Source organism: Cydia splendana, chromosome 2, assembly GCF_910591565.1.
Source record: "Cydia splendana chromosome 2, ilCydSple1.2, whole genome shotgun sequence".
NCBI classification, from domain to species: Eukaryota; Metazoa; Arthropoda; class Insecta; order Lepidoptera; family Tortricidae; genus Cydia; species Cydia splendana.
Genome location: NC_085961.1, coordinates 5,165,860 through 5,190,107, shown reverse-complemented (window position 1 = coordinate 5,190,107; position 24,248 = coordinate 5,165,860). Strand labels below are relative to the sequence as shown.

The window sequence follows — 24,248 nt, the reverse complement described above, 5'->3', positions numbered from 1 at the left end:
CCTATAAAACAGGTATTACAATCGATTCTACAGCAGCAATAAACCTTGCAGTGTCATCGCTCTTTGACCGGGAGTTTCTTGTTATTGTAGCCTCATAAAGCTGAAGCTTTACGCAACTGAGTCTATGTAGACATGTCCTACTTGCAAGTATCTTAGATCTCGACGGTCCTAATACAGGTGTTACACTCGACTCGGCAGCACCAGTGGAACATGCAGCATCTCTCTTTAATCCAACACAGCGCTTTCCGGCCACAGTAAGTAAGACTAGCCGTCTATCACACGTAACAGTCTATTTTAAGATGCTACTTGCAAGTATAGATCTCGACGGTCTTAATACAGGTGTTACACTCGACTCTGCAGCACCAGTGAAACTTGCAATGGCATCGTTCCTTGACCGTGAGTTTCTTAGTGTTGTAACCTCGCCCGCAGCACATGAGAGCGCAGCCATCCATGCCAGCGGATGTGCGGTTGCATTCGCGTCCTGATGTGCCGGAGGAACCCTGGAAATATTACATAATTTTTAGGAGTATAAAGAAGATCTTAGGATATTTGTCAGTATCAGTGCCTATCGTGGAGAGAACAGGAGTAGAATATAATTATGCTGCTCTGCGTGGTAATATTTAAATTAACTCCACGCTGTGGGAGTATGAACTTGCTTTGCGATATTGTTATGCCAAAGCGGCGCCGTCGACCATGAATTCCGAGCTTTAAGCTAGAGACTAATCGCACTGTGGGGAGGAAGCATAGATGGTCGCGATCCTCAGCAATGAGGGACCGAGGAAGAAGAGAGAGAAGAAGAATCAAGCGAAATATTCGATAAAGGTAAAGCCTAAAGGACTTATCTAAAACGGATGCAAGTGACAAATAGGCCAAAGCCGGTTCGACATGTCGGACATTCTAGGGATCCTACTTATGGGTCAAGCTAGGTAAACAAATAAATAAATCTTAAGGAAGAGACTCCAAGGCTTCTAGCTAGTGTATAGATAACATAATTATGGTCATCTACTAACCAGAGAGTCGTTCTTCACGCAGTAGTCAGGCGACGGCTCGAGGTAGACTAAGTCTTGGGCCGTAGGGAGCCTGTACCGAGGGTCGCTCAGTCGCAGTTTGCCTCGCCTGGATACTTTCACTTCCGTGGCACCTTCGTACTTATCGCGGAGGTAGTCGCCTGCGAATTTAAAGCAATTTTACATGTACAGTCAACAACAGAAGTCATTTTGTTATGACCTCTCAGTGGTAATTTTTATGGTCCTAATCGAACTTACGTAGTAATAAAAGCAATAAAAGACTCAAATTCGGAGGTTTTGTCATGGCACTCAAAACATCTTATGATATGTTACAGTCGTAGGTAAACAATGTTATTAAGATATATAATTAGGTATAGTGTAGAGTTATAACATCAATGGTGGTAAATGGAAAATCAAAATGTATTGTGCCTGAGTAGGTCAGTACGCGCAGTAGGTACCTACGTATAGAGGAAATATGCCTACCAAAACATGAAAATGGCTTTTATATGTTATGTCATTTAAAAAGCTATTAATAACCGTGGCATTTCTAAAGTCTTTTAAATATATTTTTTCTCAAACATGCAATGAAATATTGATGTTATGTTCCTTATAATAGGCTGCGAAGTATGACGTTTCAGGTGCGGCTAGGACAAAAGGTCGTTAATGGAATTTCATACACATCTTGCAGGCCTAGGCCGGCAAAGTCCTCTTTTTTAATTTTCATTTCACAGATATTTGTGACACAGCATCGTGGCATTCATCCATTAAAAAAACTAGAGGCAGTATTTGCTTTATGGTTCGTAATGACACTCTGCCACTACGCCTATAAAAAAAAAACAAAAAACAATGTTTGCTATAATTTGCAGTTTTATTTGTATAAAATCAACATGAACTTAATAAATAATACATTCAATAATTTTATAATTTTAAATTATAAATACACAAATAAAAACATTTAAAATATTTCATTTAACGTTAGCGGTAAAAAGGTCTACTCAAACACGCGTAGTTATATTTTTTAAATTGTTATGGAGGTAAAGTTGAAAAATATTCATTCTGTTTTATTGGATTTATGGTGCGTTGTTGATTTTTTGACTTTAATATGAGTTCCGACGAAATAATGAAATTAATATTAATTGTAATCGTAGGTGTTGGAATTGGCAGCGTAAGCAGAATTGATTTTAATAACTTGCTGCCTCTGCCGCCAAGTCAAAGACGAAGTATGTATATGGTTGCTTATGGCAATTTTATTATTTGAGAAACTAAGAAAAATGGCTTACAGTTTATTAGAAACAGTTTTGTCGCATATTTTAAATGAATGTAACTACAAACTCGTCAACACTGTGGAATGTATACTTATTTACTCCATGCATAAAGCAACGATGTATGTGAAACATGATATCAACATGAAAGACTATGTAAACTTATGTGACGAAAACGACAGTCAGACGGATACAAGGCGAAAAAATCAAAGATACATTGAGGTGGAATCTTGGTATCAGATACCCAGTAAGTGTTAATAATTTAGGAGTATCACCCCATAATAAGGAAGCAATAAATTTAAAATAGTTAGACGGACAAAAACGACAGGCTAAAATAAACAACGATAAGTTAAAGCGAAACCATAAGTAAAAAGGGTGTAATTTATGAGTTGTCCGATGTATAGTTTCGAGGAAATTACAAAAACTACGCAAACAACGTCGATTCTGGCTTTCGCTGGGAGAAATAAAGGGCCGTCACTGTACACAACGGTAAACTAATCTAGAACCTCAACACATGACCCTAAGGTCTACAATACGATACGTAGCGGTATCTACTTTGGTCAATTCGAATGTTTCAGTAACATGTGCGAACTCTGCGCGCGCGTCGCTGGTGGCGGGCATTTTGGCATCCCTGTGCGAGCGAGCGAGACAGAGCAACACCAGCTGATGGCGCCATGTGTGGGAAGAAGACAACAAAACGCGTCTTCGGACGGGACGTCACGACAAACGGGGATGTGCAGACACTTGTAGCGAGAATGTATTTTATTCACCATTAATAAAGTCGACCCTAATTTAAGTAGAGATAAGCGAGTATTGTAAAGGTTTTTCGCTAAGAACGGGCGAGGAGAAGGGACACTCAGATTCCAGACACCAAAGAGGGCGGCGCGACCATTAGATTTGCTCTTGCTACGAAATATCGCCAAGTGTTATCTAACTTTGTAAATTATATTTAATTCTGTATAAAATCAGATCTAGAATCAGTGGTTCCGGTTGGGCGATATAACCAGTTAAGTACTTACCTAGCATTAGGCCAAGAGTAATAATGTTACCTATAGCCTGCCAAGCTATATTATGAGTATTTAAAGGTGACATCCTATAATTATATTACTTATATCTAATGAGTTCGACTCTCATTATTGTTGTCTAATAAATATGGTTAAATACAGCTATAGAATCAGGGATTCAAGCTCCCGCAGATAATTTGATGTAAATGAATTGTATATGGAAATATGTACTGGTATTGTATTTTGTAGTTGAATATTACCGACTAATCATGTTAAACCGTCATTCGCAATTATGCTGTGTATACTGTCTTGGAAATTACAAGTAGATTGTTAGATATTTATTGTTAGATAACTGAAACGTGTAAGCACCAATGTATCTAGACATTACAATGTTGATTATTAAGGGTCGAGCCAAGGTTTTCCTGGGTTTTTCCTTGGTTCGAAGAGTACATACATATTGTTCCCAGGGGGGTATGTGCGTTGGTAATTGTTATTGTATTTAATAAAGACTTCATCAAATTCTGGTAATGGTTCGAGCAATAAAAGGCATAGGTTGCACTTCATATTTGTATTACCACAGTGCAGAGATTACTTATTGAGTTTATATCCAAGCACGGATAATTGACTTCCAGAAAACTAATGCCTTGTGGAATTTTTCATAGGAACGCACAATACCCCACGAATTTGCGATAATAAATTCAAGTATATAAATCGCCATGCGCATTTTTTCTACAGACACCCCAAAGTAGTTCAGGCCTCTGTTATAGGACAGTAATTACATCTAGTCTATATCTAGTTTCTCTCTTTATGACTCAACGACTTAGACTGGTATATTTTATTAACCCCAAATGCCATCTCACGTGATGCCGTGGCGCAGAATCTAGATTTTGTGTCTAAATTAAATTACACAAAAAAAAAGACACAACTAGAAAAAGAACCTTTAACTAAAAAAATCAAACACAACGTAGGAAACTTTAAATATTATTAAAATAATTGACGATCACTATTATATATTTACATACTTGAGAAAGGTCTGAGAGGGGTATTAGGTTACCTAGAGTGCTAATAGACTTTATTATAAGGTTTAACAATCAAAAATTCCAAGACAGTATACCTACTTATATGTCATTGAATTTTATTTTGTGTGTGTTTTGTGTACAGTGACGTAGATATTTTATGCTAAATAGTCTTTTGTAGTAAAAGTTTATTTGATTAGTTTAGACTATGGTTTATAATTCGCCTTGAAGGTTGCAAATAGGCGCGAAGCAGGTACCAAACGACGGACTACAATAGGACCAGAAAGTTTGCCTGGGCAGTTCAAGATTAGATAGCGTAGTGCGACTGCTGTTGTAGGAATATCGACCATAGGACGTAATATAATAGAGTTATTGATGGCGGGATGTGACAGGCGTGGTATTTTACTTAAAGCGGAGAGTGAGATATTTAGATCGAGTTTTTAATGTCGCCGAATAAATAGTAACTCTTATAATATAAAGTTAGTAATGTGCGAGCTTCTGTAGCGAAGGACCTTACCTTATGATACGAAGGTCAATTCGGTTGTTATGAGTTTTACGAGGTTACATAAATTATGTACAGCTCTAGTAGAATCAATGTTGTTGCATTTGTTATACAGTATGTAATGTAGTTGAGACTTAAGGGAAACCGAATAATAGTGCAAAACTGAGTAGTATTCGCTTGTGAATTTACGACGAACGCGGTGTATAATTAATTTCAAAGATCATGTAGTATGTATGTATGTCACAAGTAGATATACCGTTTAAAATTGTAGGTTTACACGCACCTCTTGTTGCACATATCTTCCTATAATTAAAGGTACACAAAGAAATTATTTATTTCCATTGATGTTGTTCCACATAAAATGCGTTTATATATTTGCTATTGAAGATGGTCATTAATTATTGAAAGAGAACTAATCAATTATGATTGCCCGTTTTAATAGTCCTTGGTAGTAATTTTACAGATGACACTAATTTCAATTGTTTTACATATGGCAAGCAAGTAAAGCTGTCATTAGCGAGGTTGAACAGACAATATTAGAAAATTACATGTGACATTATGTGCCTGGTTTTAATAAACAACTAGATTTGATCTCAGGTAGAAAAGCTTTGATGTGTACTGGTAGTTTTGACGCTATTAGAGGCAATACACGACGACGCCATTCGGCCTGACTGTGGACGGCCTCTAGTATGCCTCTTGGGTTCATTTTCATTTCCAAATATCTAATTTACATTACCTATTTTGATTGAAGTTTGCCGCTATTAAACTACGGGAGTTAAAGCCGTTACTATTGTAACCGCAGGAATAGGGATTTGATTAATTACCAGTACAGACCACGGTTATACGGCTTGCGTAGGATACCCTGTGCCCACCCAAATTGAAGCGCTGAGGGTCAGCACTGGCCATAAATAAAAGAAAAAAAAATTGGTACCGTTTAACATCAAATACTATCACAAACCAACATAGTGCACTTGTGCACTTGCTGACCCTCCATATGAAAAGGCTACGTAGCAATCACACATATTACTGGAGCCAGGCCCTACGTGGGTGGTGCAAACGGGATCAATTCTAGAAGTTTTGGCGTTATGGATGACGGACTCGGTCTAGTCAATCAAACCTATCGTCATTTACACTTAGGAGCGACTGTTCTTGCGCCCCTCCCCTGTTGGACGCAACAGGGCTAGGGAATTAAACACTCTCGTACTAGACGAACGATATTTATAGCAGTTCATGTTACGCTCCATGAGGAAATGACTCTGTAACGTGTGGCCAGGCCATTGTCTGTTCGAACTATTATTTTATTTGGGAAAAAAATATATCAAGTGACTTACTAAATTTTAAAGCCATATTACATCATTTATAGATATCTCTATTATGTCAATATTTAAAGACTCCAAAGAAAACATTTAACAAGGGGGTTTTCATATCATGACAGTAATGTAATAAATGAAGGAAAGTAAATTTTATTATACCACAAGATATTATATATATCTTATCAATTGCAATCTTACCATTATTTTGATAACCTGGACACGGAAAAGTTTGTTTAAAATGCAGTTTTATGGGGCGAGATCTCTTGACAAAAATACATGCGTTATTATCAGCAAATGTAAACATGATGGGTAAATAGTTAATATCATAATGGATGAGAATTAAATTATAATCAACAAACTAATTTGTAATACGTGTGAACTTAATGTGAAAAATCTCTGGCCAGAGTACTGCGTGAATTTGAAAGGAGTGGACGAATGCAACTTAGAATCTTGAGAGGTGAGTGAATATTACGATTGTTAGATGACGAATGAGTCAAGGGATCTCGTCGTTATAACTGTAACTTACGGGCTCGGTAATTTCTCTTAATGAATTTATAATTATATAAACGCATTAGTGTTGAACATACAGCTGTAATTCAATTTCATTATCACATAGGAACAACGTTCAAAGATACGTAACGACTTACGTAGGTAGGTAGCGACTTAAGTTCAAGAGTACCTACGAAAATTATTTGTCATTTAAGATAAGCATTAAATGCATACAGTAGTCAACGGGTGTGTAATGTTTAGTATAATTATAAAAAAAAACTATCATACATTCGTTATAACGCCATTTGATATATTATTTTACGTTATAATGTAATTTTTATTATACGTTTCCTTTATTATATAGTGATTTCATCTAAACTGTCATGGATATAATGCCTAATGTAATATAATTTTCAAATAGTATATAGACATGTTTTATAATGACATTTGTTATATTATATTTTTGTATAACGTAATACTTCATACAATTTTATCAAGCATAAATATATATATCGTATAACATTTTTTGTCATATTTCATTTACTGATAACGTAAAGGTTTACATACTTTTTATAACTAGTACGCAGGCCTACTGCTTTTGCTAGCTATTTTATTCTACGGAGGGTCAAAGATCTAACGTAACCTAACCCTCTTTTTGTTAGGTAGTTATTCGTTCGTGCGGACTAGCTCTTCCAACCTAACCTAACCCATTTATGTCATGCAACTATTATGCTACATAAATAATTATGTGATGTCACTTGTTATAACAAATAATATGTAATAATTATGACAATGCATATTAGACGAAGTGTAAATGTACTTTATGACCATTATACCAATAATAAAATTATGTGTACCGTTAATTAGGTGTTACGGTAGTATGCCATTTATTACGTTATTCAAAATAACGATATACCAAACTATAATATATGAAAAGTAATTATAACAAATGTAATGCACCCGTAGTCAACCCCTCCATAGTCAACAGCCAGGTAGTCACATAAAACATAAGCGCCGGCGCTAGGGGTTTATTTGTTTATTGCCCACTACAAATTCCATAATAGACCGTTGTTAAAGAAAGACAATGCGAGTGGACTGGGGTTTAGTTTTTTTTTAATATCGAGACAGTTATTTGAAGGGAGAGATAGGTTACCAAGATTCTCTGTTGTTCTACATAGGTTGTGTAGAAGACCAAAAGAGAACGATGTAGTTTTGGTCATCTACCCAGAGAGGGGTGTGAGGTGGAATCTTGGTATCAGATACCCAGTAAGTGTTAATAATTTAGGAGTATCACCCCATAATAAGGAAGCAATAAATTTAAAATAGTTAGACGGACAAAAACGACAGGCTAAAATAAACAACGATAAGTTAAAGCGAAACCATAAGTAAAAAGGGTGTAATTTATGAGTTGTCCGATGTATAGTTTCGAGGAAATTACAAAAACTACGCAAACAACGTCGATTCTGGCTTTCGCTGGGAGAAATAAAGGGCCGTCACTGTACACAACGGTAAACTAATCTAGAACCTCAACACATGACCCTAAGGTCTACAATACGATACGTAGCGGTATCTACTTTGGTCAATTCGAATGTTTCAGTAACATGTGCGAACTCTGCGCGCGCGTCGCTGGTGGCGGGCATTTTGGCATCCCTGTGCGAGCGAGCGAGACAGAGCAACACCAGCTGATGGCGCCATGTGTGGGAAGAAGACAACAAAACGCGTCTTCGGACGGGACGTCACGACAAACGGGGATGTGCAGACACTTGTAGCGAGAATGTATTTTATTCACCATTAATAAAGTCGACCCTAATTTAAGTAGAGATAAGCGAGTATTGTAAAGGTTTTTCGCTAAGAACGGGCGAGGAGAAGGGACACTCAGATTCCAGACACCAAAGAGGGCGGCGCGACCATTAGATTTGCTCTTGCTACGAAATATCGCCAAGTGTTATCTAACTTTGTAAATTATATTTAATTCTGTATAAAATCAGATCTAGAATCAGTGGTTCCGGTTGGGCGATATAACCAGTTAAGTACTTACCTAGCATTAGGCCAAGAGTAATAATGTTACCTATAGCCTGCCAAGCTATATTATGAGTATTTAAAGGTGACATCCTATAATTATATTACTTATATCTAATGAGTTCGACTCTCATTATTGTTGTCTAATAAATATGGTTAAATACAGCTATAGAATCAGGGATTCAAGCTCCCGCAGATAATTTGATGTAAATGAATTGTATATGGAAATATGTACTGGTATTGTATTTTGTAGTTGAATATTACCGACTAATCATGTTAAACCGTCATTCGCAATTATGCTGTGTATACTGTCTTGGAAATTACAAGTAGATTGTTAGATATTTATTGTTAGATAACTGAAACGTGTAAGCACCAATGTATCTAGACATTACAATGTTGATTATTAAGGGTCGAGCCAAGGTTTTCCTGGGTTTTTCCTTGGTTCGAAGAGTACATACATATTGTTCCCAGGGGGGTATGTGCGTTGGTAATTGTTATTGTATTTAATAAAGACTTCATCAAATTCTGGTAATGGTTCGAGCAATAAAAGGCATAGGTTGCACTTCATATTTGTATTACCACAGTGCAGAGATTACTTATTGAGTTTATATCCAAGCACGGATAATTGACTTCCAGAAAACTAATGCCTTGTGGAATTTTTCATAGGAACGCACAATACCCCACGAATTTGCGATAATAAATTCAAGTATATAAATCGCCATGCGCATTTTTTCTACAGACACCCCAAAGTAGTTCAGGCCTCTGTTATAGGACAGTAATTACATCTAGTCTATATCTAGTTTCTCTCTTTATGACTCAACGACTTAGACTGGTATATTTTATTAACCCCAAATGCCATCTCAACATGAAAATATACGGGTAGTAAAAATACACGACTCGTGTAAAACATACGCGTGATAATGATATAGGTACGTGTTGGTTATATTTTGGGTGTAGTTTACTTTTAGTTTTTTCTATAAATAAAACTAAAATGGGGTTGCCCGCGCTCAGACTTATATTATCGATACAATTATCGTATCAAGTGATCGTTGTTGGAGTCAACCCCAGCTTAAAATGCTAATTTATCATCTGAAAGGCATCATTAAAATAATTAAGTGCTTAAAATATAATGACAGGTTTACCACTTCAGTAGTAATACGGTGTGTGTATAAATTTACTTTAATTATACACATTTAGGCTCTATTAGCGTCCCAAACCAATAAATAAGCTTTGAGAGAATTTGGTATGTTTGATGCAAAGACATATTCTTATTTGTAGACCTTTACGTTATTGCACGAGGTTTATTGGTCACTTTCCTTATGTGCTGTTGTTGGTATAAAACATAATTTTTGAGGGGGCTTTAATAATCTTATACATACTGACAGATCAAAGTAGGTAAGCAATATTTTTTTTAACAAATAAAGAACTTTTACGTAAGCCTTGATGGAAGAATCTTCGCCCATAGAACCTAATGAAGAATAACGCAGAATACCTACTACTTTTTTTCACTCTAGGGCGATTTAGTTGAAGAGTAAAATAAAAGTACCCGTGTAAACGAAGCTTTAGTCGCACTTCGAAGTTCGTAGGCGTTTGATTTACGTGCCCACCCAGAAGATGGCGTGTTGTATTCCGAACCAGTAATTATGGGGCATCATTTAATGCCAACGATATTTTAATCCTATATCATTTGTCTCAATTTGAATACTTTTGATATTATTCTTAATTCTCTAAGTTATTTAAGATGGACTGACTGACTTTGCAGGTAGGACAGGTAGAATATGCAAGAGCGATAGTGAGGGATATATAAAGAAATTTCAGTTTTCGTTTTTCTCGGTAGGTCCCTGGCTAAGTAGGTAACTAGGTATATAATAAAGTGATCGATCTCAGAACTTGTTCAATTGGTATAAAAAAGTTAGAAGGTGTACCCTTAAAGTCGTAAAAAAAGAAAATTAGTTTAATTTAAATGCGCGTTTAAGACGAAACAGGAGCTGAGTTTTAAATATTTTAGGTAAATATACCCGTCTCGCTAACGGAAGCGGCACCTAAAAGTAGTTGCGATAAGGACACGGCGAAAAATCCTGCGTAAAAATCTCAAAAATCGAGGTTTCGTACTCCTCTGTTTCCTCCTCCAAAACTTAACCAATCGTAACCAAATTTGGAAATCTAAATGATTATGAAATTATCTGTGTCGGATCGTTTTGCTTTTTTGGCTAATTGATATCAGTTTTGAATGCCACGCCTCTCATTGCGGCATAGTCAATTAGGCCATTTTGGCCATTTTTGAAGGGCTCTAGCGCCTTAAAAAACAAAAATATCAAAAAAAGCAAAACGGTCCGACACAGATATTGACAATATTAATCTGTGTTGAAAAAATCATTGCTCTAGCTTCAAAAACCACGGAGGAAAACGAGGAGTACGTTTGTGTGGAGAAATGACCACTCCCGTTGGCTCTTAACTTTATTAGAAGTATTAAGCTGTTTTTATTAAGGTAATGTCGCAACGGCACTTAATTAGAACATTTAGAACATGCCGCCACCACTATAACTGCATAAAATTGGGCGGCTCTTTAAATTCTAGAATTAAGGCGACCATTCACGGTCCAGCTTTTCTTCTTCTTCTACCTAACCCTTTTTCCATTATCTGGGGTCGGCTCTCCTTGTACTCTCTCTACACAGGACGATTTTGTACAATTCCGGCGTCAATTTGTGTTTATCAGGTCATTTTGGAGATTCAAGAAAGGAAAAGAACCGTGTCCGATTTGGGCCATGGTGCGTCCATTAAACAACTGTACCGATATTCGAAACCTAAGAATAATATTGAGAATGGCAACATTGTGTTGTCGGTCGTATTGTCCTTTTCTAGCATATACGTCCCTCTCTCTCTCTCACATTCCCACCACAGAGCAGTTGGTTTTGACAGGTGTTTGACAGTTACCGCCAAAACAAATTTCCAAGTCATTGGCTTGCTGTTTTTCCATCTGGAAGGTCGTGAAGCTAAACTGCTGGTGAGTTTTTGAATTTGTACCCCAGTTTAGCTGACTATATTGAAAAACAGTTTCTAACGGCTTTTGCCGTTCGAAATAAATATTTAAATTTAGTTGTCCGTTAAACTATCTAGCAAATAAAAACGATCCGGAATAGTGATGTGCAAGTGTTTTCAAAGGCTGCCTGCGCGCACCGTGGCTATGCCAATGAAAATACTAAAACACATGTTAGAAAACACATCGAACTGGTAAAGCGTGCACGTGTCACCATTATAATTTAATTTTATACCTACATTAAGTCTCTTCAGAGTCTTGTTAGTTTAAATCTTTGTGTGTGTGTATAATAACGGTTGAAATTATAATACTTAAATGGTGATCTGTGGAGGCATACCCTTCAGTTTTCAAGTGATTTGTGTTTTCGAATACGAAAGGATCGGATAGTTAATACGTGTTACGTAGAACCTACGTATGAAGGTAGAAGCTTATAGACGTGTAGGTTTTATCTGTCCAAGTATCTATCAGCAATTTGTCTTTTTATCCCGTTCAGGGTTAATATAATATTTATTGCAAAATTTATTTTTTGGTAATAAACTTGCTGATAAATAATGTGTACCCGCTTAGGAGTCGACGACTATTTCCGCTCTGAGGGACGCAAGGTAACGAACAAACCTACATCGCAAACATTGCATTTATTTTTGTGGAAAGTGAGTACTTCGGCAGTACATAAACTTAAATCTGACTAGACATAGAGAGAGATTAGCATGGCTCTGCGCAAGAATGACATGCGAAATCGTGAAGTATTTCACTCTTTATCTACCAACTTATATCTCTCCAACTAGATCTTTGATAAAATTATGTAGGTAGGTACCTACTTAAATAAATACCTTAGCAGGTACTTACAGCCTAAAAAGGTTAAGGAAAGAACTATTGCATGTAGTTGCTATATGTGCTTGTGTTATTTTGGATTTGAATAATTTGATTATTAATTCTATACGTAACTACATACAAGATGGTCAATTCTTAAGCCTGCCTACCTACCTACATAAATAGTACACTTGTAAACGTTTCAAATAAAATCGGAAGCCTGTGATTTAGAAGGGCATTAACGATACGGGAATCTTTAGATTGATTCATTGACGAAGACGCATGGTTTGGTTCATATTGTCAAATTATATTAGTTAACTGTAGAGTTAAAGTTTAGTTTTGGCAAATCTGCGCGTCACCGTGAATGACACTCTCTAAAAGTGCCTGTTAAAGCCTGCTTAAAGCCTTTCACCTTGTCGAGCAAGGAACCCGCAACTAAGGGTATATTACCCACAGGGTATTTGATTTGAATGATATTCTTAAACCTACGTCTGTTATGGTTCCACCTGCGTGAGGTGTGCCTAAGAGAATCTTTTATTCGTTCACAAACTAACGTCATGTTATTTGTGATAAAATCAATATACTATGTACCTATCTAAGCCTGCGCAAGGCTGCCATGTTTCCACCTGCGTAAGGTGTGCCAAAGAATCTTTGATTCGTCACAAACTGACGTCAAGTTATTGATGATGATATTATAACCTATGTAAGCCTGCGCAAGGCATGTCAGACATATTCACAGAAATATAAATGATATGGTTATAACATAATTAAGCGAGCGAGTAGGCCACAATCAGAAAAATATTACAAAGATGAATTTGTAAATATCTCCTCTTAGAGAAAGTAAAAAGGGTTTAAAATATTTTTTTGGGTAAAAATCAGTCGAAATAGGCAAGGCTTCGTTATTAAAGTTTTCATTTCTGTTTACCAATCTATTCTAAGGGTCCCGAACACCCTGTTGGCTAAACCCAAAATTGGGCTAATTAACTGTGGTAAAAGTGAAAACTACTTACTATTTACAATAACATTTCTAAAATCATAAAAGGTAAAAAATAACCTAAGATTCCAGGCCTATCTCGACTCATTTTTATTTTAAAGATGATAAAATCTTTGCAACCTAATATATAAATAAAATTGTGGTCTGGAGACGCTAAGCCTCATAACTTGGGCGACATAGATAATACTAAGAAATTTAGTCGCTGAATTTCGACTATAAGCCCAGGCAGAATATTGATAATTAGAATAAGGAGTGGTCAATCCTCCAAGGTCCAGATAATCTGTGGACTCTAATTAAATCAGGCTCGGTAAGCTCACGACACGACAGAGCTTACGATTCCATTCTGAAATAAGCTATGTTTACAATATATATTACTCATAGTGTTAACAAACAGCCTGCTCAAGGTGTACAAAAGGTCCGTTTAACGGCCCTATGAATATCTAAAAACCTTTGAAGTCTAGGCCTGCTAAGGCAGACTAGAAATAAATACATATGATCCCAATGTAAGAGCAGCTCACAGTTGCATAAATTATATTTGCCTCGAGAGCACTAGTCTTTCAGTTAACATGTTTACGAGTACCTACCTATGTACACGATATGACCAAGGTTACCTACCTATTTAATTATTATATCTCTGACTGCCATGGGAAATTATTATGTGCCGGCGGTGCTGCACAATCATGTTTGAAATAAAATATACAAAACTGGCCTAACGGGCGTTTATGAATTATGTATTTTACACCCTTATGTCTGTATTGTGACCCTGGAAGTTTTAAACCACCTGTATCGTAAGTGCTCCCATGCACGGATTAAGTTTATTATAAACTACCCATGCCCTAACCTCAAGGGCAAGTGCTTCTATGCACGGACCAGATACTGTTACCACTTAATTCACTTATCATGACTTGTCATAGTTTGATACTACACGTTTAACAAATTTAAGAACGTGGAATGTACCCACTACAAAAGGTTTTTAAAAACAGTGACTGAATGGTTTGCACGAAAGGTTCTAGCACAACTTCTGGGCGGTCACGCCTAGGGCATGACCCTCTAGTTCTCAATTTATACAAAATTATAGCATTGTGATACTGTTCGCTTGCACATTAAAATAGAGAAACAGGAGCACGCCTTGCGAAAAGGCGAAGCTATTTTGAAACGCCAAACTTTCAAAAATGGATTGAAATATATAAATATGTCTTTGGTGTGGAACGTGTACACCCAAACAAATGCAGTAATTTATTATATGTTGGCAAAACTCTGCCAAAGTGTTAGTCTGTCTGTACAGCGTAACCTGAAGGCATCAATGCACATGAATCTCTTGAAACATGGTGGATTAATTAATTTACACCCCGCCTGTGTCTTGCTCTTACCAAATCCACAAGTTAAGGACCTCAACCTATCTAGGTACCCTTCATGCCCGAGACCTGAAAAAATGTTCACTATAATCTCATGCAGTCAAGTGTCGGAAAACTAGGTCCACACACTTAGCGCTACTGTAAATATATATCTAAAAAGTCTGTAGACTGCCTTCCAGGAGGCGGGATGCTAATAGACTAGCCTATATAGTAGGCCAGAGATATAGTATTCAAAAGCACACTGGTCCAAATCCAGTAATATTATATGTATTTCAAAATATAAAATAATTGACAATTCGGCGTATATTTGATATCAAAAAGTTACAATTATCCTTAGTTCATAAGGAGGATAAGTATACATAAATATCAAATAGATTCGACAAAGTGTTGACTCTAGCATTGGATGAAATAGGTCCCTCTTAAAGGGCCTCTGCGCTGTTGGCTTTGGGCCCACGGGTGCCCGCCAAAAGGTCGGACCCCATGGTCCGCACAGTTATTGCAAATAATGTATGATCACTAAATAAACACACAAATTTGCATTTTGGTTAAAAACACATATGCGATGAGCTAAGGTTTCGAATTAAGTACCTTATTCTTAATAATTTACACACTGGAAAGAGGAAACTGAATATTCAGAATTAAGCAATGCTATGAATGGTTTACATAAATTAAACCACTTTAACGTTCAGAACCAATCAAGCTTATGCCTACTAGTAGGCACCAGATAAGGTAAACTACTCTTACTGCATATATAGAAATTAATGAGTACAATTAAGGTCACTTGATGATAGCTAAACATGAATATAAGCAGAATGAGCCTGCACCTTTACAAATATAATTGATAAGGTTCTGTGGCATTTCTATATTAACCATTTGAACGCCAAGAGCACCAAAAAGCGTCATAACTAGGCGTGCCCACATGAGTGTTATGTTATGGCTTAAGCTCTCAAAGTAACCTTCACAATTTTAAGTAAGGTTTGTTTAGGTACATTAGCTCGCGTTCGCGTTAGTAAAGCGTACAAAGGATTAAATGCATTTTATAGCTATAACCAAGTATATAGCTCACACTGACTCACAGTCATTAAAGGAATTCAGTAATTCCCTATGACATTTTAGTAAGTAGGTACCCAATATTAACTTTGTGGGTAGTGATAGTGAATTATAACGAATATTTCAAATATTCGTCTACTTAATCCCGAGGGATTCTGGAAATAAGAAAGGTCTTGTCCTTGTTATATTCCTGCAACTGCTTACTTTACTAGATAATTATTATCAAATTTGTTAATAATTGGGAGTTATAAATAAAAACTACTCGAGTACTTTATGATTTTATTCTTTTCATACTTGAATTACATCACTCCTTATCACAGATGTTGTATGCTCCTTGAAGAGTAGACTGACTTATCTCATCTTCTTTTACCTAGTTTTCACATACATATAATTAAGTATAGCACCATTGTGGTGACTCATTTTTTCTCTTTGAACATTTATAAGTACATTAAGTACGTATATGAAATGTAAAGTTAGTAACATAATATAATGGTATATCAAATTGTATGCTTTACATAATACCTCTCTCCTCACAGGTGTTAAAATAAAGGGTGTACTACATAATTAATTAAACACTCGTAATATAATAATATTACATATACATAATAAGTACATGTATAATCACATTGGCTTGGCGTCTTCCCACCACCAGGCGATAACAAACACGTCTCAATATTATTCTTAGGTTTCGAATATCGTTACAGTTGTTTAATGACAGCGTTTTACACAAAAATAAAACGCTAATTAAATAACTTACCATATTCGAAACCTAAAGTTTTAATCCTGCCTGGTGTAAATATGTATAATTTTGAGACAATGACTTGGAAATTTGTTTTGGCGGTAACTGTCAAACACCTGTCAAAACCAACTGCTCTGTGGTGGGAATGTGAGAGAGAGAGAGGGACGTATATGCTAGAAAAGGACAATACGACCGACAACACAATGTTGCCATTCTCAATATTATTCTTAGGTTTCGAATATGGTAAGTTATTTAATTAGCGTTTTATTTTTGTGTAAAACGCTGTCATTAATGAATCGCATACTAACGGATGGGGGTTTACGAGTACATTCACGGAAAAATAGTTTCATTGTTAATCGACGTGGGCATATGATTATAGGCAACTCAACACTGGTGGCTTAATTATTGACGTTAATATATCTGAAGATTTTTCATGGATACTGTCAAATCTTATAAAATATGTCTCCCATTTCTGTTCATGGAGGTTTTATGGGTTGTGTTAGATGCCTTGCATACCTTTATTACCAAATAATGCGCTGATTTGGCCCGGTAGCAACGAGATCGTACCGTGTACCAAAAAGGAGGGGAAAGGGTCGTCTCCCCAGGTCCAATCTGTGCTATATTTCTTCATGCTCTTAGCAACTAGGTCAAGTTATATATCATTTTTGTATAATTTAGGGACGAGGAGTTCATTTTTAAAATACAGTTTCAGGTTCAGTTTTTACTACGTGAACATCTTGCGGGTTACTTTAGTAATTATACTAATTATTATACACGTACCTAATTTTCCTAATCTTCTTCTAAAATTCTTAAAACTTATGTTATAAGGAACAGGTGTAATAAAATATATGTACACATAAATATATGTATAAATGTACACATGGTCCTAAAAAGTAAAACTGCAGCAGTTATAGAAAATAAAGATTACGGGTATATTAAAATTATTACTCGTAGTAGTCAATTTTTATTTTTTCCAGGACTGCCTAGGTGTTTATAATTTTTATTTGAACATCTATATGATATCATCATATCAACTGACCTACTCTAATAATATGTAAAAGGTTACTTTGGCCGAATCCACACATAGAGACAAACATACCTAGGTACTTTATAGGGACCGTGCGCTTTGGAGGGTCTGCCATCTTGTGGCCTGAATCGGAAACATAAGTGCACATGTACATTGCCAAAGCAAGTGCTACCATCTACTGTTCTCGTCGGTACGTTTCCTTGTGTATAGTAGGTTCTGTCATCTTGTGGGGTACATCGGAAGCATAAACGACACAGTTACGCCTCGCGCCATAAATCTGACGGCTCCTATGCTGCCCCCTATAGTTCATGCACGGGGCCTATAGTCTCCAATACTCTTTAGATTAAATATCTACTTATGCAGTGAATAGAGTTCTTTAAGAGAAGCCAACGATCATTAAAGAAAGCTTGAAAGCTTGATTAAGTCGCGTTCTCGAATAAGTTAATATATTTATGGCTCTATAAAAAATAAACAAGTTAGGAAACTTTACGGCCTGCTAACGGCTGCCTTATTTAACGTTTTCTTATAAGTCTTCATTTTATAGTTCCAACGAAAGTAATTTTTTGTTTTTTGGGTGGTCTTTTAATAGAGTTAGAACCAAGAAAAGTCTGCAGCCATTTTAATAGCCCACACAGTGCAAGTGTTATTTTGAACGTCAAACTTCTATGAAATAATGACGTATAAATAACACTTGTTTGTATATTGTTTATTTTTCGGGATCAAGCGCGGTCAAGGCGCGCTCCAAAATTTCGTACAATAAGACTCGCTATTTTTTTGAAGTGCGGAGTGAAGAACGAAACCGAGAAAGAGTATCTACTCATGTGGTAGGTATTTTTTCTTAGTTCCGTTCACTGTAGAAAAATACACGTGAGGTGTCCTTATACCCCCTCCCCCAACGTGATCTGTCGTGATTTTTTCGTGCAAACCCCCCCTCCCTATCCAACCTCGCGTGATTGGAGTGGACGGACAGTGGAGTCTTAGTAATAGGGTCCCGTTTTTACCCTTCGGGTACGTTACCCTAAAAACAAAAGGAACAAAAAAGTGTCCCAAGTAAAGGGTTGATGGGTCAATTAGGTAAAATATATGTGTGCCACAACAAAAGACCGGATAGGGATGTTAATAGTATGTCATTATGGTAATTAGGACATTCTCTACCCTCTAAAGGGTGTTTTATTAGGGTTAAATGTGTATTACCAACTCAATTTAAAATTGGGGGTTTAAAAAACCGGGCAAGTGCGAGTCGGACTCGCGCACGAAGGGTTCCGTAACATAAAAACAAATCCCGCAAACAATTGAAACTATCCACTTAATAACTTTAAATTAATCTACCAGTCTCGTGAAAATAATTAATAGTAGAGGAATATTCACTACTCGGAACTGTCGGTTCCCATTAATCTTTATTCACTGTTTTATTATGGATGATGTTACTCACGTCCGCAGGAATTGCCACTAACACCCTGCACGTGTCCCCTGGGTGGCGCTAATCGAGTAACAAACTTTGGCTGCTGCACTTGTTATAACCAAATAACCTCACAGCACGATAATCGAGTCGCTCAACGAATGTTTTAAAATGAATGCAACGATGGATATAAATGATACTACAAACAGCGCCCCCTCCGAAATCCATATTGGGCCTTATCTACGGATCTGCCAGCTGAACATAGAGGGTATCAGCTCGGCCAAGTGCCAAGTACTGCACAAAATATTGACGACATACAAGGTGGATGTCTTATTACTCCAGGAAACGCACACTAGTGACATGCATGACCTCGAGTCCAGGGGAAATATTCCAGGATACAGCATCATACTCGCTCTAAACCACGCTAAGTACGGAATCGCCACTTATGTCAGGGAAGACCTGTCGGACGTGTCCGTCCCACCGCAACATGAAAGCCCTAATTACTTCAACATCGTCATCAGAGTTCAGAACATCCTGATCACAAACATATATAAGCCGCCTGCCCAATCATGGGGAAATAGCCTTCCTGTATTTCAGCACCCTTGCGTCTATGCGGGTGACTTTAACAGTCACCACACCTCTTGGCGCTATAATAGGAACGACCTGAATGGCATTGAACTGGTTCAGTGGGCAGAAGACAACAACTACCATCTAGTGTTTGATGCAAAGGAAAAGGGGTCTTTCAGGTCCGCCCGCTGGACAAAGGATTATAACCCGGACCTTACTTTCGTATCGTGTGACCCTACTGGTGTACCCTTCCCAATGACAAGGAAAATCCTCACCAACTTCCCAAACAGCCAACACCGTCCGGCCCTGATGACAACAGGAAACCGGATCCAACTGATGCAATCGATGCCCCTGCCTAGATGGAACCTGCAAAAGGCGAACTGGGTTGGTTTTGTCAAGGGCATGGACGCTGCTGCCAGATGGATCCCCCCGAAAGCCGAAAACTATATGCGTTTTGTAGGTCTTACTCTTTCAATTGCCAAGAAACATATCCCAAGAGGCTACAGGAAAACATATGTCCCGGGATGGAATGGTGAAAGTGAGGATCTGTACCAACAATATATTGAAACTGGGGATCAGGAAATAGGAAAAAGCCTACTGGAGTCGCTGGACCAGGAGCGGAGAAGCAAATGGATAACTACGGTGGAAGGAATGGATTTTAAAACCTCAAGCAGGTCGGCATGGAGGGTTCTAAATAGATTAACAGGCAAATCCGGTACTAGAAATGGTTGTACATCCCAAAAGCTGATAGATTCAATTGCAAACCGCATCGTAGAAACTTCACGCGTCAAAGGAGACTCACCCCACACTAAAGCCGTAAAGAAACAGGCCCAAAATCTAAAGAGAGCGCTTCCCGTTGATACCGTCATCGCGAAACCTTTCTCGGTGGAAGAAATAACCAGTGCTATTCAACTCCTTAAGCCGGGTAAAGCGGCAGGACAAGACGGTATCTATAACGAATTCATTAAGAACTTGGGACCCAACTGCAGAAAATGGTTGACTGCTTTCTATTCTGATATCCTAGCCAGAAACAAACTGCCTCCCTCTTTCAACTATGCGAAAATAGTGGCGATTCTTAAACCAAACAAACCTGCTGACGACCCGAAGAGCTTTCGACCCATAGCTTTGCTTAGCTCCATCTACAAACTTCTGGAAAAAATACTTTCGGCCAGAATCACACCGCTCATCGACAAAATTGTGCCCGTAGAGCAGGCCGGGTTCAGAGGTGGCCGTAACTGTGTCGATCAAGTGTTGTCCCTTACGACCCACATAGAAGCTGGCTTCCAAAACCAGTTGAAAACTGTTGCTGTCTTTGTCGACCTATCCGCAGCCTACGATACAGTGTGGCGACATGGCCTATACTTAAAACTGATGAGGGTTATCCCTTGTCGACGAATGACAAGCCTAATTATCAATATGCTTAGTAACCGAAGGTTTGTCGTCCATCTTGGAGATAAGCAGAGCCGCCCTAGAACTCTCCACAATGGCCTCCCTCAAGGTTCCGCACTTGCACCCTTACTCTTCAACCTTTACACCCACGACATACCGGAAACAGCGTCTAGAAAATTTATTTACGCTGATGACATCGCCCTAACTCACCAGCATAAATCCTTTGACTTCTCGGAAGCACAACTAACTTCAGACTTACAACTGCTGAATACCTATTTTAAACAATGGAGACTGGTTCCGAAGGATCTATATCTGAATCCCTAAAGTCTTTTCTCCTATCTTTGCATTCCCTAATATTGTTTGTCATAATGATCAGTTGTCCTAACACTCGTATACTCTAATTTTGGTTTCCCTATTATCGAATGGCCGATTTTTTTTTGTCCTAATATGTTTTACCCTAATGGCACTTTCCATATTGAGTATTTATCCTAATGTTATGTAGCATAATTCTTTTTTTGCCTAATTATTGTTAGGCCTAAAAATTATATATCCTAACCATCATCTTACCTAATTTTACTTAGCCTATCGTTGCTTGACCTAACACTCGTATGCCCTAATTTTGATTTCCCTATTTTGTTTCGTTTTTACAATGGTCGCAGTTCTAACCTAACCTAACCCACTTTTGTGGCAGCAGTTCGTTTTGGCGAAGATCACAGTTCTAACTTAACCTAACCCACTTTTGTGGCAACAGTTCGTTTTTGCAAGGATCGCAGTTCTATCCTAACCTAACCCACTTTTGTGGCAGCAGTTCGTTTTTGCGAGGATCACAGTTCTAACCTAACCTAACCCACTTTTGTGGCAACAGTTCGTTTTTGCAAGGATCGCAGTTCTAACCTAACCTAACCCACTTTTGTGGCAGCAGTTCGTTTTTGCGAGGGTCACAGTTCTAACCTAACCTAACCCATTTTTGTGGCAACAGTTCGTTACCATTCATTATGGAAAGTAATTTTTATGATAATTGATCAATAGGAAAAGTAACTGTTATGACAATTGATCATTAGGGCAATAGCCATTAGGTCAAAACAGTTAGAGCATGTTATTTTATGCCAAACATTGTTAGGGATTTCGAAGAATATGGTAAAAAACATTAGGGATCTTGATAGTTATGGTACAAATGCTTAGGACAAATGAGTCTTAGGTTAACCATTACATTATGGAAAATAATCGTTATGACAATTGATCGTTAGAGCATGTGCCCATTAGGACAAACCAGTTAGGGCAAGTGACTTTAGGACAAACGTTGTTAGGAATTCAGAATGACACCCGTTCCGAACGCGTCCAAAACGGAGATCTCAACTTTCCACCTGAACAACAAACTAGCTTCATACAACCCCGCAGTATCGTTTGATGGTAAAGCGCTTGTGTATAACCCACAGCCCAAATACCTTGGTGTAACCCTTGACCGTTCTCTGACGTACTGTGCCCATCTAAGCAAGCTAAGCAAAAAGCTCGGAACCCGCAACAATATCCTGCATAGGTTGACCGGAACAACATGGGGAGCTACCGCAGATGTACTCCGGACTACAGGCCTCAGCTTGGTTTTCTCTGCTGGGGAATACTGTGCACCCGTATGGCTTAATAGTGCCCACGTGGAGAAGGTAGATGTTCAATTGCGGAAAGCCATGCGCTGCATATCTGGAACCATACAGTCGACCCCAATCCAGTGGCTATCAACACTGAGCCACATACCCCCACCACACCTCAGAAGACAGCAAGCCCTGCTCAGCGAAGCCACCAAAATCTCTAAAAATCCAGAAATGCCAGCCTATCCTGAATTCATGTATCCTCCCAGACAACGCCTAAAATCCCGCCACCCGTCTTACTCAACGGCACACGGACTAATGAAGGATAACTTCAACATCGGAGATAAATGGATGGAGGAATGGAATTCCAACCTGCCTACAGCCTACAGCGAATACAATCCCACTGAAAGGCCCAAAGGCTTCTCGGCCCCAAGACGGGAATGGTGCCAGCTTAATAGACTTCGCACAGGGCACGGTCGATCTGGCGATTTTATGTTTCGGTGTGGGTGGAAAAACTCACCGGAATGCGATTGCGGAGCGCCTAAACAATCTATCCACCATATAATTCACGAGTGCCCAAAACGAATGTACCCTGGTGACCCTCTGGACTTAATAGCGTTTAGTGATAACGCAGCCCAATGGGTGAAGAACCTAGACATTAATTTGTAAATAAAACTGTGGAACGACTCATAATGAATGCCATACGAATAAATAAATACTGTTTTATTTAGCGATTCAGTCAGTTTCATTTAAGAGGCGATAACCTATAGTAATATTATAAGTAGGTTATCGCTGCTCATTGCTAAACTTAGTATTCTTGACATCAACCACAAATCGCACGATCTACGTTCCATTTTACACAAACTAACGTTCTGTAACACGTAATTAAAATGAGTAAGATCTAAACGAGTACATAGCCAGAAATAACTTTAGAAAACTCTTATTTTGTTAGCCTGCTTATCTAAAAACAACTCTAATGAGATTCATTTAGGTTGTGTTTTGTTTAGCAACAAGACATGAATTTTCCAAAGTTATCCCCGTGATATGCGAATGTAAACGATGCATATTATCCTGTCTTCTGGCACCCTGGTAAATTAATTTCAAGTTATTAAGTGGATAGTTTCAATTGTTTGCGGGTTTGTTTTAAATTGCAGCCATTTCGTAGGCTTTGGTTCAATCGTTATAAAGCTGAGCGTTCTAAATTAACATGGTTTTTGTGGATGGTATGGAGAAGGACCATGGAGCTGAAGTCACGTTCGAGCTTTAAATATCTCTTTAACAGACCTAATTTTAAAATCTCCACAATTCAAGCCACTTAATAGTCCTAAATATTCTGCATTTAGAAAAAAAACCGGTCAAGAGCGAGTCGGACTCGCGTTCCAAGGGCCGTACATTAGGTACTCAATTTTTAACAATGTATTTTTTATAATGTGAAACGCGAGTGAATTGCCTTTAAAAAAGCCGTAGGGGTCGGATCAATAACTAAGTAATTAGTCCGACTCACGCTTGACTACATATTTCTAATTCAAAATTGTAGACCCAGTAGTTTCAGAGATAAAGGGGGAATGGTAATTTTTTGCCTATTTTCTTGAATTACTTCTAAACTGTTTATTGTAAAATTATAAAAAATATATATTTGAATTTCTCACATTGAGCTCTTTCATTTGATATGTAACACATCATCAT

General features: G+C 37.8%; 1 protein-coding gene and 1 non-coding gene across 2 annotated transcripts in view; one reads left to right on the top strand and one right to left on the bottom strand.

Annotated features, from left to right (window-relative positions):
* Positions 1-302: 302 nt before the first annotated feature.
* The window catches only part of LOC134802836 (protein Wnt-5b-like), a 90,881-nt gene continuing 66,935 nt past the window's right edge, over positions 303-24,248 (bottom strand). Inside the window, exons 6-7 of the mRNA XM_063775570.1 lie at positions 1,011-1,168; positions 303-500 (exon numbers count right to left, since the gene is read on the bottom strand). Coding sequence (XP_063631640.1) covers positions 303-500; positions 1,011-1,168 — 356 coding nt within the window. The remainder of the gene's footprint in view (positions 501-1,010; positions 1,169-24,248) is intronic.
* Positions 12,304-12,407, top strand: LOC134806179 (U6 spliceosomal RNA). The gene has a single exon (XR_010146475.1). It is a non-coding gene; the product is annotated as a U6 spliceosomal RNA (small nuclear RNA).